Raw genomic sequence first — 18,213 nt, forward strand, 5'->3', positions numbered from 1 at the left:
CAACAGTGCATTTGTGATACTGGTAGGCTCTTATCTAAGATAAGAGCACACTGGACAAAAAGACCAAATTACTTTGGGAATTTGTCAGTAGAAGAAACAAGAATTAGGAAGGAATTCTGTAGTGGTGAAGCCGTGAATGTAAATAATACTTGAGTTGTTTTTTTAAAATAATAATACTTTTTTTCCAGAACAAGACGGACATCCCTCAATGGCCTCATCAGTTAGCGCTTCTGTAATTAAATCACCATCAGACCCTTCACATGCCTCTGTTCCACAACCACCTCTTTTGCTTCCAGCAATTCCAACAAGGAGTAACAGCGCATCAGTGTCTCATAAGAACCCTAGCATAGAAAACAAACCTCCACAGGCTATCGTTAAGCCACAAATCCTGACCCATGTTATTGAGGGCTTTGTGATCCAAGAGGGGTTAGAGCCATTTCCTGTAAGTGTGCAATGTTGAGCCATATTTGTATCTTGTTGGTTGGTTGGTTTGATTTAGGAGGCAATGTGTTGTGGTTATTTGGGGCTATTGCTTCTCTAAAGCTTTTCACTCCAAATAACTTGATTCTAGTAACTGCTGTCTGTCAAATAGCTTATTAGAAACACTTTCACTGTGGTCAATGGGGTCTGTTTTTTCTTGGTTTAGATGTGTTGGCTCCCTGCAATTCTGAACATGAAGTAGCAGAGCTAGGAAGGCCCTCTGCATGAGTCCCAAAAGACCCCTGCCCTTCAGATTATGTAATTCAGGGTTCACTGGACCAATGTGTTGACTCAGTATAAAAAAGGGGGCAGGAAATTGGAAGGCATCCGATGTCAGGATGTAGAGAGGAGAGCTCAAAGGTAGATAAGATTATGTATTCGTCCCAAGACCTTCTGAGTCAATTGACTCTTCCTTGGGGGCAACCATTAAAGGAAAGATGAACCAGTACTGTAATTGATGCCAAAACATGCAAAACAGTCATGGACTAGAAATAGACTGATTTACCCAATCCGAATCCTGCCACAATCTTCTAAATGGATTCACTTCTGGATAGGCTGACCCTGAATGGGCAGTTTTTTTGCCTATACCACGCTGTTATTGTTGTCAGCTGTTAAATACAACTTATGTTCAGTCCATCTATTGAACTTCAGAGAGGAAAGAATAAGCAAAGAGGGTAGATAGATTCCAAGCCATTTTTTATATTTTTATTATTATTATTATTATTATTATTATTATTATTATTATTATTATTATTATATTTAAATACTGTGTCATCGTCCCCACCTCCCCCTTGAAAAGGCTATAGGTTGATTAACAGCTGCAGGCCTGGTTGAAGAGGAATGCTTTTGCCTAAACTTATTTCCCTGGGGACAGCGTTCCACAAATGGGGAGCCACCGCAGAAAAGGCCTGTTCTCTGGGAAGGCCTCATCACAGATCACTGGGTCTGTTCATATGAGCTATTGGCATCCTGAGTAGCGTAAGATATCATAGGTCAAAAGCATCATTTTGAAATGGATGCAGAAGCTAAATAGCAGCCAGTGCAGCTGGGCCAGGATTGGTGTTACATCCTTTAGAGTCAGCTCCACGTATAACATTCAGCAGAATTCTTCTACCTTCATAACAGGCAGATTATCTTCCTGAGTCTCTTTTCTTTCCTTTGTACACATTTAAAGACAGAAAATAGACAATGGAAGGTAATCTATCTATCAAGAAAGGAGTGGGAAGATATTTTAGATATAACAGGCATTGGATGAATTGAAAATAGCATATATATTTTCTGTAGTGTCTTCTTTTCATACTTTCCCTTATGTTTTGAGATTTCCGAAGCCACAAGTAGAAGTCTAAAATAAGCAACAATTTCTTTCAAATGAAAAATAGATTTCTTTGCTTCTCTTCTCATTCTTCCATTCTCATTTCATCTGTTTTGATTGTTATGTTGGTTCGGAGTTGGACCGTAGACAACAAAAGGCACAGACCTATTCTTTGTCTCTCTGTGTAGCAATAAGTCTAATGAATGCATGCCCTGACCTTGCAAGGTTATGTGTACTGTTTTCTTGTATCATGATCTTCTTCTTTTCTCTTGTAACAGGTAAGTTGCTCCTCTCTTCTAGTTGAGCAGCCTGCAAAAAAGAGGCTGCTGGTGGAGGGCCAGGGGGTGAACGTTATGTGTGTGGAGCCAGAGCTGCAGAACAATGCAAAGCACGTAGACAACTCCTCAGACACGGAGTTGGAGGATATAATTACGGAAGGTTTGTGCATCTTATTTAACATATGCTGAGCAACTGTATTTTCTGAAACCTGAGCCTATTCTATTTTTCCGCCAGAGACTGTTTCCTGAGATTTCTAATTACCACATTTTCCCATGTATAAGACGAGATTTCCTCCCAATTTTTTAAAGTTTAAAATTGGGGGTTGTCTTATACAGCGGAATGCTGCAATTAAATATGTAAATAAATACATGCCGCCATCCATATTCTTACCCCGCCCCCAGCCTCCCCTCACTATTGGCCTCACGACAAACCCTGGTTTGGTACTCTCCCCCCCCCAGCAGCCCCCACTCCAGACATTGTCCCTTTCACCCAGTTCCCTCAGCCGCCCCCTGGCTACCCAGACCCCCCCATTCCCCAAGCGCACTCACTCAGGCAGCTCTGGCAATCGCAGCTCCTCGATCAGCGTTCGCGTCTGCCAGCGCTCGTGGAGTAAATAACGGTACATACTGTAAATACTGAGACAAAAGTGCCACATACAGGTGGGAGAGCTGTAGCTGTAGCTACGGTGGAGTTACACTGAGCTGACAGGAGCTGCCACCATTACACAGCTTGCCTCACTGTGTTTGATGTTTAAATATATGGTACTAAATATACTGGTGTTTTGAAAATTTAATAAAATATCAAAGTTCTGTTTGGTATTTAAGATATTTATTTCTTAATTTTGGGCTCAAAAAATAGGGGGCGTCTTATACATGGGGGCGTCTTATACACAGAATAATACAGTACAGTGGTACCTCGGGTTAAGTACTTAATTCGTTCCAGAGGTCCGTTCTTAACCTGAAACTGTTCTTAACCTGAAGCATCACTTTAGCTCATTGGGCCTCCTGCTGCTGCCGTGCTGCTGGAGCACGATTTCTGTTCTCATCCTGAAGCAAAGTTCTTAACCTGAAGCACTATTTCTGGGTTAGCGGAATCTGTAACCTGAAGCGTATGCAACCTGAAGTGTATGTAACCCAAGGTACCACTGTATGTTAGGAAAGAGAGTTTCCCAGACGTTGTCACCCAATGCCATATTTTGTGTGGATGCCGAAGTTGTAAATAAATGTTTTAGCACCTGATCTAGCTGTTGTCCTTTTTGTTGCATGGAGGTCACAGCCCTGACTGCAGATGTGTATCCTTATCCCCTTCAAATGGTAACACATACACATCAGCAGCATGTATGGACTTCCCTTCCTTGCTTGATCAGGCAACTGTGCATTACAGTAGGCTTCATTATGTAAAATAACTGCAATTTTGGTGGTACACAGCCAGATTCCAGTCAGCCTACTACAGCGTAATAAGAACTACATTGATTTATAGACAAGCCCTCCCCCTTTTCATCAAGCTGACAATAGGGAATTTTCATGGGTAGAATCCCAGGTGAAATAACAAGCATAGACAAGAGAGAGTCCAAATTTATATACTGAGCCAAGGTGAATCTCTTTGGTGCAGAAATAGGGTTGGAGAGCACTACAACAAAAGGGCAAGCATGGGCCAAAAATATGACATAACCTGATTTATGCTGAAATATCTCCATAGAGCCACTCCTGTCTGTACAGGGAACTGAATTTTCAGGTGTTCGGCTTTCATACCACTGAAAAGCAGCATTTTGTGTCGTCGTTAAATTCCTCCGTATTTTGTAAACACCATCAGATAAGCCATTGAGCAGTTCCTTTTGTTCAGCTATTGGATATTTCAAAGAGTTAACAGCTTTTATACTACAGAAGCTGTTCTGCAGGTAGTGTTTAGCAAAAGTAAAATAAGATGCAATAATCTCTTATATTTCCAAGATAAGCTGTTGGTCACCCGTTGTACTGTATTTGACTAAAATTCCATGTGGCCTTTCTCATAAAGGACAAGTAGTTCTCAAATTATGTTTTTTTAAATAAAAAAGTAGCATTGTGTTAAGCATTTCCTCATGTTTTGTGCCAAAATTTATACGTATGCTGTTACGCACCCCACTCTTACAGTTATTTCTCAGTCTTACGTTTCAGTCTTAAGACATTGGAGGAACTGCAAACAATGAGCCTTCCTGTGCTTGTTGTAATCCACACGAATGTATTATATTTTCCGATAGGATTTATTTATTTATTTGATTGCTTCTGTTTTAATAGTTGCTTTTCTTCAACAAACCTCCAAGAAATAGTGTTTCTGTTCTTTTGTGGTGTCTCAAGTATTTGCATCCTTGTTTTCTCTTTGGTTTGGACTTTACGCCCAAGTGGTGCTAGCCTGGTGATCAAATGCTACAGTTAACCGGTTCAGCCAACATTTACTCAAACAATGAATTTGCTTAAAGGCAGCAGTTGGCAACTTGTTTTGCGCCAGGAGTGAGGAGAACGTTTTCATCCCAAGGACCAGATAAAGAACTGGCTCATCCAGTTCTGGGGAGTTTTTGACAGGAGGGTGGCCTCATGCGCCGACGCGGTGGGTCAGGATTGGCTCATGGGCCAGTGGTTCCCCATCCCTGATCTAGCAAGACAAATTTTGTGTTCTTAGCTTTCGATTTCCCATTGCCTGCATAGGGTCCTTGTGCTGCCTTGGAGCTCTGGATGGTAACACACTGGTAGAATGCATGTTTTGCATGAAGATCCTAGGTTCAGTCTACAGCCTATCCAATCCTTTGCTAGTCAAAGCAGTTGGGCTGAATGGACCTGACTCAGCTTCAGGCACTTTTAAATGTTCATTAAATTATGCAAAATAAGTATGTTTACAGACAAACTCGCTTGATCTAAATTAATTTATAAGGTAAAGGTAAAAGGACCCCTGACCATTAGGTCCAGTCATGACCGACTCTGGGGTTGCGGCGCTCATCTTGCTTTATTGGCCGAGGGAGCGGGCGTACAGCTTCCGGGTCACGTGGCCAGCATGACTAAGCCGCTTCTGGCGAACCAGAGCAGCGCATGGAAACGCTGTTTTCCTTCCCACTGGAGCGGTACCTATTTATCTACTTGCACTTTGATGTGCTTTCAAACTGCTAGGTTGGCAGGAGCAGGGACCGAGCAAAGGGAGCTCACCCCGTCACGGGGATTCAAACCGCCAACCTTCTGATTGGCAAGTCCTAGGCTCTGTGGTTTAACCCACAGCGCCACCCTACGTAATTTATACAAGCCATCAAATACCGTTTCTCTTGGCAATACGGTTTGGAGTATCTTTTCTTTGACAGTTCATCACAGCTTCTGTCGGACTTTTGAAAATGTTTTTATAACTGAGTGGCTCAGACTGACTGAATTTATGTTGCTGTTTCCCTTTAGAGGGGCTGGATGAGATGGAAACGGATCTCCTCAAGTGCGAGTTTTGTGGGAAAATGGGATATGCAAATAAGTTTCTGCGGTCAAAGCGATTCTGCACCATGTCCTGTGCCAAGAGGTATTCTTCATTAGTTATAATTTCAAATATTCCAAAAATTGTGTATAGGCCTGCTTTTTAAACATAGCGCTGGATTTGGGATCAAAATCTTATGAACAGATAGTTCAGTGAGACCCCAGCATAGGATTTTACCCAGCCTAGTGACTCTTTGTTCCAGTTTTGCTAGTGGTGTTTATCAGTTTGTTTTTTAAATCAGCTTTATTTTTACATTTTCAAAAATATAGTCAACTTGCAATTTACACATATTTAACTGGCACAATCACAGTTTTGCACTCCTGGGGAACATTGGCAATCCCACGTGCCACTGCACTCACCCTGGAAAGGAATCCAGAGGTGCAGGGAAAGTCTACACCAGCCTTGGGAAGAGTGCATATCACCTTCAAAGAGAGCGTGGAGGTGGTTGGAGAGTGCTGCACTGTGCTTTTTGCAGTTTTTAAAGGGTTGTTTTTGCTATGTGCGATTTTGGCTTTATGCTCTATCCCTGGAACTTAAGCCCCATGTAAGTTGAGAGTCTACTGCATGGGTAGGCAAACTAAGGCCTGGCGGCTGGATCCAGCCCAATCGCCTTCCAAATCCGGCCCATGGACAGTCTGGGAATCAGCATGTTTTTACATGAGTAGAATGTGTTTCTTTATTTAAAATGCATCTCTGCGTTATTTGTGGGGCATAGAAATTTGTTCTTTCCCCACCCCTTCAAAATATAGTCCAGCCCCCCACAAGGTCTGAGGGACAGTGGACCGGCCCCCTGCTGAAAAGTTTGCAGACCCCTGGTCTACTGTATTAAAAAATCTACAAGTTTATGAAGCATGTAACACAAATTTCCATTTCCCTTCTCTCCCAAAATACGTTACAGGAATTTCATGTGTTGGATTTTGGACAGTTGTGATTGTTGGGCATTGTTTTCTATTCTTACCTGAACAAGTTGTTCCAGAGAGAGTCATGCACTGCTGGTGGTTTTGTTATTGTACTGTCTCTTCTGACATGCTGAATAAACATGTACCATGTTTCTCCAAAACCATCCTTAGCTCTCATGTTTTTTAGATCTGTAAGTTGCTCTGATAACTTTTCCATAAGAGCAGTGTTCCATGCCCTTTCCAACCAAGTCTCCAGGGTCAAATTAGCAGATGTTTTCCAGTGCCTTGCTATAACTTGTCTGGCTTCAGTCATAAAAAGGATTAACACTTCTTTAAACATTAAGTCTTTCAAATAATCGATAAACAAGCTTACATTTGGGGTCACAGGGTACTTTAATCATAATTAATTACCAAAGGAATTCATTCTTACTGCAGTTTCACTACTTATGGAAATAAGACCCCAATTTATCAGCATGATTGATTAAAACATTTATCATAGTAGTTGTTGCTGTTGTTGTTGTTTAAAAAAAACCAATTAACCCCAAACATGCTACTTATTGTGCTCTAAAAGCAATGTAAAGAAATTAACAACACAATCACCAACGACTCATGGAAAAAGTGGATAGAGAAAAGTTTCCCCCCATCTCATAATAGCAGAGCTCATGAGCCTCCAGTGAAGCTGAATGTTGAAAAATTTAAGACAGATAAAAGAAAGTACCATATTCTTCGCTCTGTAAGACGCACTTCCCCCTCCTAAAAAGTAAGGAGAAATGTGTGTGCGTCTTATGGAGCGAATGCAGACTGCGCAGCTATCGCTGAAGCCAGGAGAGCAAGAGGGATTGGTGCGCACCTGCTCCTGCCTCTTCGCTCAAGAGGCTTTGCGTTGCTTTCTTGTTTCTAGTTTTCCTCCTCTAAAAACTAGGTGCGTCTTATAGAGCGAAAAATATGGTATTTCTTCGTGCAGCACATAGTTTGAACTTTGGAATGGAGGGAAAGAAACAGTACTGAACTATACTAGCCCCTGGGCAGAAATTATTTTTGGTGTGGGTCATGGATATGTGGAATGAGGGGGGTAGTTTTGGACACTTGATCCAAGCCACCCCCTGGATTTGCCCCTGTCATGCTTCAGTCCTCCTCTGGTATGCCCCCTTTTCAGCTGCACCTGTATCAGAGCTCCAACACTGGTAGGGTATGGACTGTAGAGGTAATGACAGGAGGAGGAGGGGAATCTGACATGGGCTCTCCCTCCCTGAAGTCAGAACTCTCCCCACCCTCAGAGAAGACCTAATACTTCCTATTACCCTTGGCCCACCCTCCTAGGGGCCAAAGAACTGCAGGTGAAATCATATAAAACCACAAGAGGTAGTAAACTAACATATCTTGAACTCATTAGATACAGTTAACTCAGAACATTTAGGGAAGTAACATTTATTTTAAACTATGAATTGATGGACTTTGACCAGTTTTGATAAGAAAACAATTATTTGTTTATGATATTTATTTCCTTCTTGCATTATGGAACCAAAGGCTCTATTGCTTTTTTTAAAAAAAAGTTAGTTCTCACTGAGCATTGACATTCTACTCCCAGAAGCAATTTTTCAGAATGTTTAATTTTTTAAAAATTTTTTAGGTACAACGTCAGCTGCAGTAAGAAATTTGGATTATATGGCTCAGAAAAAAGCAGTCGTTGGAGCCGGAGTCTTGGGCGACGCGGGCGACGGCCAAGCAGCTCTGATGGAGCTCCCAGGGAACACTTCCTTAGACAGGTCTGTGGAATGCTAACTAAACTCCACGGTGTCCTTTTGTAAGAGTTAATCAAGGAAAATGGTTATACTGTGGTTTATCTGTACTGCATTTTCCAGCTTCCAATTACTTATCCATCTGCAGAAGAAGACTTGGCTTCTCAGGAAGACAATGTACCGGTTGCCATGACCACTCGCTTGCGAAGGCAAAGTGAAAGGGAAAGAGAGCGCGAACTTAGGGAACTGAGAATTAGGAAAACAACAGACAACATGGATTTGTTACCAGCGATACAATCTGATCCATCTGGATGGACTGTGGAAGATGTTTGGGCCTTCATACATTCTTTGCCTGGTATGGAAATGGAGCACATTTGTTTGCTAAGAATGTCCAATGACAATATTACTACCTTGAGGAGAGAGGCAGAGGAGGCGTAGGAGAGCTGGTTTGGGTTGCAAAGAAACAGGATTAATATCGCACCTATTTCCTCTTGTGCTTCTAGAGTTTACTTTCAGAATCCTTGGCAGCAGAGAGGGGTTTCGGGATTTATACGGTGACTTCCAGCAAGTTCTCAGGCTTACCAAAAATAAAATAAAATCTCAGTCCAAACAAATTAAATGCAAACATTAAAGTGATTTACAGGGGGGAACAGTTACGTTTTTAAAAACTGGAAAAATAAAAGAGACATTTGCCTAGTTCCAAAATGACATCAGAGTAGGTCCCAGGTGAGCCCGCCACAGTCAGGGTGCCACCACTAAGTAGGCCTTTTCTCTCACAGCCACTTAAAACCACTCAGATGGAAACTGTTGTGACAGTTTTCAAAAATAGCTGATTTATTTTCAGTTCTTAAATCTTTTTATTTTGCTTGCACACACCTTAGTATGTCTACCAGTACTGTTTCATAATCACTATGGCATTGTTCAGTATCCCTTGGTACATCACTGAGGCTGTTGTGTAGTGAGAGGTTTATGCTTCAATAGTGTGGTAACACCTCCCTATTCAGCTGAACCCTGATTTCCTTTTAAATATCCCAGGTATCTCTTGTTTAAATAACACTGCATTGGCTGAATGTGTTTGCTTAGGTAGCGGCTAGGATCCTGAGAGAGACCCAGTTTCACCCACGCTCCACTGCCAAGAAGTCTCCAGTCAACAGGGCTAATTCACACCACCAAGCAGGAGGAAGAGGGGGGTTCCCCCCCCCATCCTTGTGTTGTGATCTGTGCATTGGTTACTATTCTCAAAGATCAAGCTGTAATCTGAACGTTTCAGACACTACAGTGTTACGTGAATCCTGTTCTGTTGCACCTGTGTCTCATCTGAAGTAGAATATTAGTGTTTCCCACCCCAGAAGACATAAATGATCTATTTCAGAGCATTTCAGGTCTATTTCTTATCTCATTATATATGATAAAGCTATTTTTAGCCATCTCACCCCTTGCTTTTTCCTGTAAGACCAATAGCAGTTGTTAACAGGATTACCACACCTATCAGCCAATCACCCATTCCCACCACCCTTCTGAGTAAGACTGCTCCCCACCCTCTCACTATGTATAAGGGTCTGGTGACTTCTGTTTCAGTGTATCTGAAGAAGTGTGCATGGCACACGAAAGCTCATACCAATAACAAACTTAGTTGGTCTCTAAGGTGCTACTGGAAGGAATTTTTTATTATTATTTCAGAGCAGGCAGAGATGTGAAGGAACAGGAAGTGTCTGCTGCAATATTTCAGTGGTTTTACAACAGTAGAAAGAGAAGGCCCAGGTTAATGAGGAGCTGGAACCCTTGAGAATGTGCGCTCTTTTCTACCAACAATAATGCAAACAGGGATGGAATTATAGGCAAGATTTAGATAAAGGTGGAAGTCATTAAACCAAGCTTTGGGGGAGGAAATCTTATTTCAAGATCACAATGCCTATTTTTAAATTAATAATTGTCATTTCTTTGCAGGTTGCCAAGATATTGCCGATGAATTTCGAGCCCAGGAGATTGATGGGCAGGCTCTCCTCTTATTAAAAGAGGATCACCTCATGAGTGCAATGAATATTAAGCTAGGACCTGCACTGAAAATCTGTGCACGAATCAACTCCTTGAAGGAATCCTAGTGGAAAATAAGGCTTTAAATCACAGCTTCCACCATATGACAGACTTGTAATAAAACAGCATCTTAACGTTTGATGTGATTATTACTGCTGTGTTTTGCTAAGCATCCTTTTCCACATAAAGACTGTTGGAGGAGCATATCTAATGTAATCTTCCAAACCTTCCAGTAGTTATCCAGCTTATCAGGAAGCATAAGCTGTGTTGGCAAGTTGTTGTAGTCAAATGCAGGGCAAGGAGAGTCAGTGGAAAGCTCTATGAGGCTTCTGTAAGATGTTGCGAGTGATGCTTATTCCAAAAAGGTGATTATTTAACATTCAAGATTTAAGCTTTTTTTAGAAAATGTAACCTTGATATAACCTTGATTACAGTTTCAAATTGTGTTTCTATACACTTTTTCCTTTGTAGAAAGCTTTTTAAGAATATGGATTAACAGAAGAGTCCACAGAGTCTGTGGAAGCACTGATTATGGTAAAATGCTATGCATTTAATTGTGCTCTTTTGAGTTTCAATTAATCCTGAGCGTATAGTTTGAAGGGAACTTGCAACTGACTTCCTCTTCTCTCATAACCCTACAGCTGCCCCACCACTGTAGTATTCTCTTTTAAGTGCTGAAGCTTTTCTGTGAACATGCAAGATATTTTGTAAATGCAGTATACCTTCCACTGTCAGAACCTTGGTCACTTGAATTCCATGTCAGCATAAGCATCCCTCTCATGTGTACAAACCTATGAATGTTTTTTTTGGGGGGTGGGGGAAGGGGTGGGGGGTATTCTTGATAAATGAAGTTGTACAGTTAGGTGTGATGCACATAGTGGCAAAACTGCTGAGAGCTGGAACGGCGGTGTGGCACACACTTCCCAGACGGTAGTAAAAAGCACATACATGATGACAATGATTCTTTGTATGCTGCTATGCACTGAAGAGGGCATTATGTTGTTATTGTTCTGGTTTTTTTCTTCTTCTTCTTGCTGGTTTAGACCAAAGGAGTTAATGTACACCTGTTCAATGGAAATGTGTCGCCCGTACGCTGGTGTGCAACTCCGAATTATTGAATAATTCTCAAGGGCAAATTGGATCAGCAGACATTTCTAGACTTCGCTTTCTTTCTATAGTTCTCTCGCCTCTCCATTTGCAGGTGTTCTGGTGGACGCTGCTGGGGACGTTGTTCTTCCCTCTCCATAGGGAATAAGCACTTTTTGAAATCACAATGGTTTTTCTTTGTAACATTTCCTCGCAGCCCAGTGTTATCTGCAGCAGTTATTCATGTTACAGCAAGGACCCTAAACCAATGGCACCAAAGTATTAAGAGTAAGTGTTCAGAAGTTTGTCCTCTATATCTGAGTAGGAGTTTGAATCATTCTTTGGAAGATCTTCTACCCCACCATTAAGTTAGCATGCTTCAGTGAAATGGGGCCCAGTTCACTGAGTATTTCTCCTAAGCCAGACCCACTAACATGAATGAGTGTGTCATAAGACTAAGGGATCTCTGTTCATTTTAATAGAGCTTGTTCAAAAGAAATGTCTTATAGATTGTGATCATCATTTAACTGAATGTGAATCTTCCACAAGGGCTTGTGGCCTGGTAAAATGTTGTTTGTTTTATTGGGCATTAACACTGTATCTGTTAATTTAAGGGTGGTTTAATTAGCAAAATTACTTAAGACTACTGGTTTTAGCCCTACTGGTTTTTTTTAATCTCAAATTTAGGAATGCGTTCAGAAAGTTACTGTATTATCGTTAACCTTCAACAATTAATCCGTTTATTATTATCAGAAGCTCAAAGTAAGTAAATTCTTTATAGTGTTAAGGAGAGCTACCAAACATTTACAGGTGCCTATGGTAAAGGTTTGAAAATTACAAAGTATTAATCATTCTCCAACTCCTCGTATTTACTGCGCATAGATTCTTTTGCATATGAAACATGCAAACATGTTGTAGGATGCCAAGTAGTTAAAGCTGCCTCCAAATCATATGGTCTGGTTCTTTACGGAAATAGTAGTTGTGAACAGCTAACTGAACTGGTTCTTTGCCTAAATAGTATTGGTAACTGTAAGTTCAGAAAACTGGTAAAGGTGTTTTTTTGAGAAAGCACAACAGGAGGATTTCAGAATTAAGAGCTTTCTGCCACATTTTGGAGGATGGACAGACATTAGTTGTTCAGTCCTACTCACATGGGATTTAGGTGGGGAGCATTTGAGCCATTTTAGTCTCATTTACTTCACAGAGATTAAGGCTGAAGTATGATGCGTATTTATGTGGGAGTAAGTCCCATTTTAATTCTGTGTGACAGTTCTCAGTAAATGTGTACTGGGCTGTAAATCATATGAATCAAAATATTTCAATTTAACTGAGTGCTACACAAAGCTTATTTTGTTTTGTAAATTGCTATTATTATTATTTTATTTTAAGTCTCTTATTTTAAGCATCTGGGAACTGGAACAATGTTACATCTCCTGTAATTATAAATAGAGCACAAAATCCATGGCCGAGTGATTATTACATAAACATTATATAAATTACATATACCAAATGCTCAGTTACTTTCATTAGCTGCACTATGTATAGGTTCACAGAGAATGCTGACAATAATTATAGAATAATATAGTATATTAAAGTACTGTGGGCCTGAGGATAAAAAGTAAGAACAGAAGCACAGATAATTCTGCCCTGAATAGAAACATTTGTTCGAGCTGTCTCCAACAAACCAGTTTGTCCAGCAAGATGTATTGCTCAAAGAACCAGGCGCTTACCTTATCCTAATCTGTCAGCCTATCAGTTTGATGGGTTCCTTTCTCTCCCCTCCCACTCAGGCTGTGGCAATGGTGGCAGACCAAACAGAGCAGCAAAGAAGACTGGTGCTGTGGCAAGCTGCTGTCATAGCACCACCACCCCTGGCAGTAGCAGCTGATACAATTGCCACACTGAACTAATTGCAAAAGCTAAACAGAGAAGTTTCTGTATCATGCAAAAGCGGACTGGTTCTTGTCAAAAGTCAGTGCCTTTTGCTCTCAGCATTGACCTTGGGACAGTAAAGTTTGACTTTGGGACAGATAAAGAAAGCACATCATCTCCTCCTTGTTCATCCCCTACAACTCAGCTTGTCTCTTTATGGCAATAGCATTCCTGCCCCTGCCCCTGCCCACCATAGAAGGCAATGTTTCACAAGCCATTCCTGTGTATGCACTGGAGTTTCCCCCTTAATTTAACCAAGTTTGTATGCCACTTAATTATAAATGAAACCCCTAAGCAGGTTACAGAATTATACACTAATTAGTTAATAAAGGTAAGGCTTAAAATAATTCTTTTTTAAAAAAAAATCAAATTATAATTAAGGAGTTAAAAATATACGTTATGAGCTAGAATTACTGATTAAAATACACATCAACTTTGCATGTCTAGGTAGGCTTCCTTAAACAGAAAAGTTTTTAGGCTCTGAAAAGAGGCAGTGCAGGCACCTGCCTAAAGGCAATGGGCAGGAAGTTCCCAGAGTCTGGGAATTGCCACTCTAAAACACTGATTCCTAGCAGCATGAAAAGGAGCACGATCAAGTGAGAAACTAAAGTGGTTTTCATAGCTTGATATAATAGGCTAGTTTGGGCCCTGAGTGAATGAATTCGTTTCAGTTTGCCTTTAAGTGTTACTCATCATGATGTGGATATAATTAGTATTTATTCTTTAAGATGGGTAATTTGTAAGGGGGCATGTGTGTGTTCTTGAAGACATTTTAACACTGTATGGAGCAACATGGACATGTATGGACTACATGGTATTGAGCTTCAATCCTGCCCTCCAGTTAGGAATAGCACTTGGATTTCAGATTCCTTTAGTAGTGCTTGTAGCATTTAGGGGATGCCCAGAAATAATTGCACAAGGCTTGTTAAAAGTGATCTTCAGTGCTTGTGTGAATACAGCAACAAGTGGAAGCACATTATTTGCTTGCAATTATCAGCACCATTATCAGCGTCAGCATTTCAGGGCTAATTCTCACTTTACATTTTGTACTCAAGTACAGTGGTGCCTCGCAAGACGAAAAGAATCCGTTCTGTGATTCTCTTCGTCTAGCGAATCCGTTCTGTGATTCTCTTCGTCTAGCGGTTTTTTCGTCTTGCGAAGCAAGCCCTTTGACGGATTAGCGCTATTAGCGGCTTATCGGATCAGCTGATAAGCGGCTTAGAAAAAGGGGGGGAAGGGGGGGAAAACCCGCAGGAACTCGCAAGACATTTTCGTCTTGCGAAGCAAGCCCATAGGAGATTTGTTTTGCGAAGCACCTCCAAAATGGAAAACTCTTTCGTCTAGCGAGTTTTCCGTCTTGCGAGGCATTCATCTTGCGGGGCACCACTGTACAGCTTCTAAAAGAACAGGATGTGAAATGGGAAGTGGTAATTTGCATTGGTTGTTTGGTTGTTTGTTTGTTTGATTGGTTGCATTGATAGTTTGGGGACTATTTACTGAAGCTACAGGCTTAGTATGGAGTATTTTAAATTTTAGTCCTAAGGTAAATACAATGTTTTCTTCTCCTTTTAATAAAATTCCCTGCCTCTTTACATCACATCCTTGATTCTAGTCAAGTGATGGCATTTACAGAAGTTAGAAATCTGAGTCATACTTGGGCTGTGTCCAGTCACTGTTAGTTGCGAGGTTTAGAATCTTATGGGAACTACAAGAAACAGTTTGCTTGAAGGTGTTTGGGGGAAGCATGTACCAAGTCACACAGAAACTTGCACTACTATTCTGGGCAATCTTATCATTTATAGACTGTGCCACCTGAGTTGGCCACACCTCAGGTCTTCCTCATAGATTAGCAAGCATCTGCACAAGGACAGAGCATATTTCCCATGTGGGTTTCAGGCACAGACTGCACAAAATTATACTCCTGACACTCCAGAACACTTTTACATTAGATGGCTATTTTCCATATACCAAGCTGTAATAGGAATAGAAATGTCAAATGGCGCCAGATGTAACAGTAGTAGTAGCAGCCACCCCTCATCGCTGTCGGTTTAATGACTTGTCACAGCGTTCGACCTTTTTGTATTGACGTGGGCTAAAATCCCATGATTGTAAACAGCCATGGAGACTTGACAGTAGACTTCACAAGTGTGCAATGTAAATATGCATCAGATATATGTGATGGAGTCATCTGCAGGAAAAGGGCATAGAAAACTGCCTTTTGATATATTTAAAACAAAATTAAGGACATGAGCCAGAGTGAGGGCTCAAGTGCCTTTCAGTGTTTGGGAATCATTTGATCATTCACCTGCATAATCTCCCCATCAGTGATGCACCAAGTGATGCTTGTTACGTTTGAGTAACTCCATGGGATCACCACCTTGTTGGGCAGTTAAGATAGCCAAGGATCAATGCCTGCTGACATTATCCTGGGAGTAAGGACATGTGAGGGGTTTAAACACAGACTAACAAATCTTGGCTAAAGCTATTGTATATGGAGAAGAGAAGTGTCATACTTGACTCAGGCAGTATTTTAGGAGAATGGCAAAAGGACATTAGCAATGGAGTGATGGCAAAGCAAGTCCTGGGTGCAGTTTTGATGGAAGTTACTTCATATCCTTCATTTTCTCTAACAGGATGGAACAGTCCCTTAAACTGCAGCTCCCTTGCAGCACTAAGTTAGTTATAAACAAGCAGCTTACATCATATTTCATCACCAGTGTTATTATCTCTTCACACAAATCTGTAAAGTAAATATTCACTCCTGAAATGCAAATTGACATATTCTTCCCATAACATTTGCATGTAATTTTTTAAATAAAAAATGCTTACTCTAAAATATGTTCTTTCTGATGTTATCAGTGAAATCTAAGTAAACATGAACAGTTTCAGTAAATATGATTCTAATGAAGGCATAAAAAACAGATTGTTTGCAATAGTAGGAGAAAGTTCCCTGCGTGTGTCTGAAGCTAGTCTGTTATAGTAAATGAAAGCCTCATATAGCACAAGATTTCAACCTTTGTTGTGTCCTAACAACTAAAAGATAAAAGAACCCCATGTAAGTGGTCTACGAGCTGTCCCCTAAGTAGCCTTAGCCTTTCTCGACTTTTTCCTGTGGTTTTAGATCTTTGTTAGCAAACTGACATTACAATAATACTTCCCCATTTCAGACCTTATGGGAATTTGTGATTAAAGATCCTATGATCAAAGTACTAAAGTTGGCATGCAGTTTGAGGAAGGGGGAGAATGTTGGCCCAATGTTTGTTCCAGCTAAATATGGTTTTCTGATGCCAGGATCAATATGTTCAAACTGGCACCTTAATTAAGCAAGATCATCTGGAATCAGTGCCATTGGGGAAAACCTGAATACATATATTAACTCTTTATTATATATATAATCTCATTTGTATTAGGAAATATTTCTTCCACATACTTCTGGGTTTTTTGTTCATATCCATGGTCTTTTAAGACATCTGATGCTAGAGTACCTGTTATACTGCCCTTTCATAAATCTGTTGGGTTTATAAATCTGTTAATAATTCCTCTCTATGGGTGTCTAGTTATATAGATTGACAAAAGTACCGTGCCCTCCAAAAAAACCAATAGGATAAAATTGGCCCTATGGCCTTAAACATTTCTGACTCTGAAAAATGACCATTTTGTGTTCTTTACCCTTTTCTGTTATGTGAACCAGTAAATAGATGAAACATAATCTTAACTTTACTGCCTCTTCTATTGCACTAATATCTGAAAATGCTGTTTAAGCAGATAAAGTACTTAACTACAATTTATAAGCTTGTAAACTAAATTCTTTATGTTCTGAACCCCATTTTTGTATTTCTCCAGGGTAATTTCTCCCTCTCTTCTCTTTTGTTACATCTATGAAAGCCAACAGAGACAAGGGTTATGTGAGGAATTAGCAAATTTGTGTGAGGCTGAGAGACAATGGGACTTTGAGTATATTTGCATATAAATTTGTGTAAAATTAATCACACTTCCTTGTGTGCCTCCTTGAGAGGTCCAGAGGGTGGCAGGGCCTTCTCTGCAGTGGCTCCCCATCTGTGGAATGTTCTCTCCAGGGAAGTTCGCCTGGCACCTTCATTATACATCTTTAGGCGCAAGGTAAAAATGTTCCTTTTTAACCAGGCCTTTGGTTGATTGGATTGACATCCTATGCCCTTTTAAAATGTGGGGTTTTGGGGAGGGGGGGTTATTGGGTTGTTGCTTTTATTTTGATTATGTATTTTGTGGTTTTATATTTTGATTTTATTCTGTGAGCCACCCTGAGACCTCTTGGTACAGGGTGGTATATAAATTCGATAAATAATAATAATATATGTACGTCTGTGTTTGTATCATGGAATGGTACTTCGATTTTCCTAAACAAGTGGTTTAAGCATATGTAGCAACAATTTGGCACTTTCATTGTTTCCAGTGAAAGTTTTGAAAAATTATCCTTCCCCTAATTAAGCTGTATCATTTTTACATTTAAAGAATAAGCCACACAGTGATTTCGGTAAAAATTGATCTATATGTATCCTTTTTATATAAAAAGCACTTTCATATTTACATAGCATGTGGATGAATTTTAGATTCTCATATTTGTTATGGTCTGTAGGAGTGATGTAAAATTTACTTGTTATTAAATCTGTCCATGAATAATCAGATTATACAAAGGATGAATCAAAGCACCTTATACTATTGCTGCTTCAATTTGCTTGTAATTGCACCTTTTGTTATTGGCACACACTTTTTTTTAAATTGAGCATTCTTATGTGGTAATATTTGCTTCCTGTGGGGTTAAATATTTGACCTACAGCATCACCAACTTGGTTTATAGTTGAACTTTACATTGAAAGTGTGAATACAGTGCTGCAGAAATAAAAGCTACTTCCATTTGTCTAGTTTGATGTCTTTTTTCACATTGAGGGAAGAGTGACAGCCACTGATTACTTTATTTCAAGTATGTTGCTCA

At 40.3% G+C, this 18,213-nt stretch overlaps 1 protein-coding gene and 1 long non-coding RNA gene across 9 annotated transcripts in view; both read left to right on the forward strand.

The window, feature by feature from the left end:
- PHC3 (polyhomeotic homolog 3) overlaps positions 1–10,362 on the forward strand; it is a 44,369-nt gene extending 34,007 nt beyond the window's left edge. For 7 of the 8 annotated variants that reach the window (XM_081190093.1, XM_081190092.1, XM_081190095.1 and 4 more), the window contains 6 exons: positions 189–442; positions 2,071–2,230; positions 5,482–5,596; positions 8,081–8,216; positions 8,313–8,544; positions 10,137–10,362. In XM_081190093.1, the coding sequence (XP_081046219.1) occupies positions 189–442; positions 2,071–2,230; positions 5,482–5,596; positions 8,081–8,216; positions 8,313–8,544; positions 10,137–10,291 (1,052 nt within the window). In that variant the 3' untranslated portion in view covers positions 10,292–10,362. Of the gene's footprint in view, positions 1–188; positions 443–2,070; positions 2,231–5,481; positions 5,597–8,080; positions 8,217–8,312; positions 8,545–10,136 lie in introns of those variants that run through there. The other variant, XM_081190096.1, reaches the window with a different exon arrangement.
- Positions 10,363–14,628: 4,266 nt separating this feature from the next.
- On the forward strand, positions 14,629–18,142 carry LOC308585194. Its single transcript, XR_014007136.1, has 2 exons — positions 14,629–14,689; positions 14,723–18,142. It is a non-coding gene; the product is annotated as an uncharacterized lncRNA (long non-coding RNA).
- The last annotated feature ends 71 nt before the right edge of the window (positions 18,143–18,213 follow it).

This window comes from Podarcis bocagei, assembly GCF_964188305.1.
Source record: "Podarcis bocagei genome assembly, chromosome: 4".
NCBI classification, from domain to species: Eukaryota; Metazoa; Chordata; class Lepidosauria; order Squamata; family Lacertidae; genus Podarcis; species Podarcis bocagei.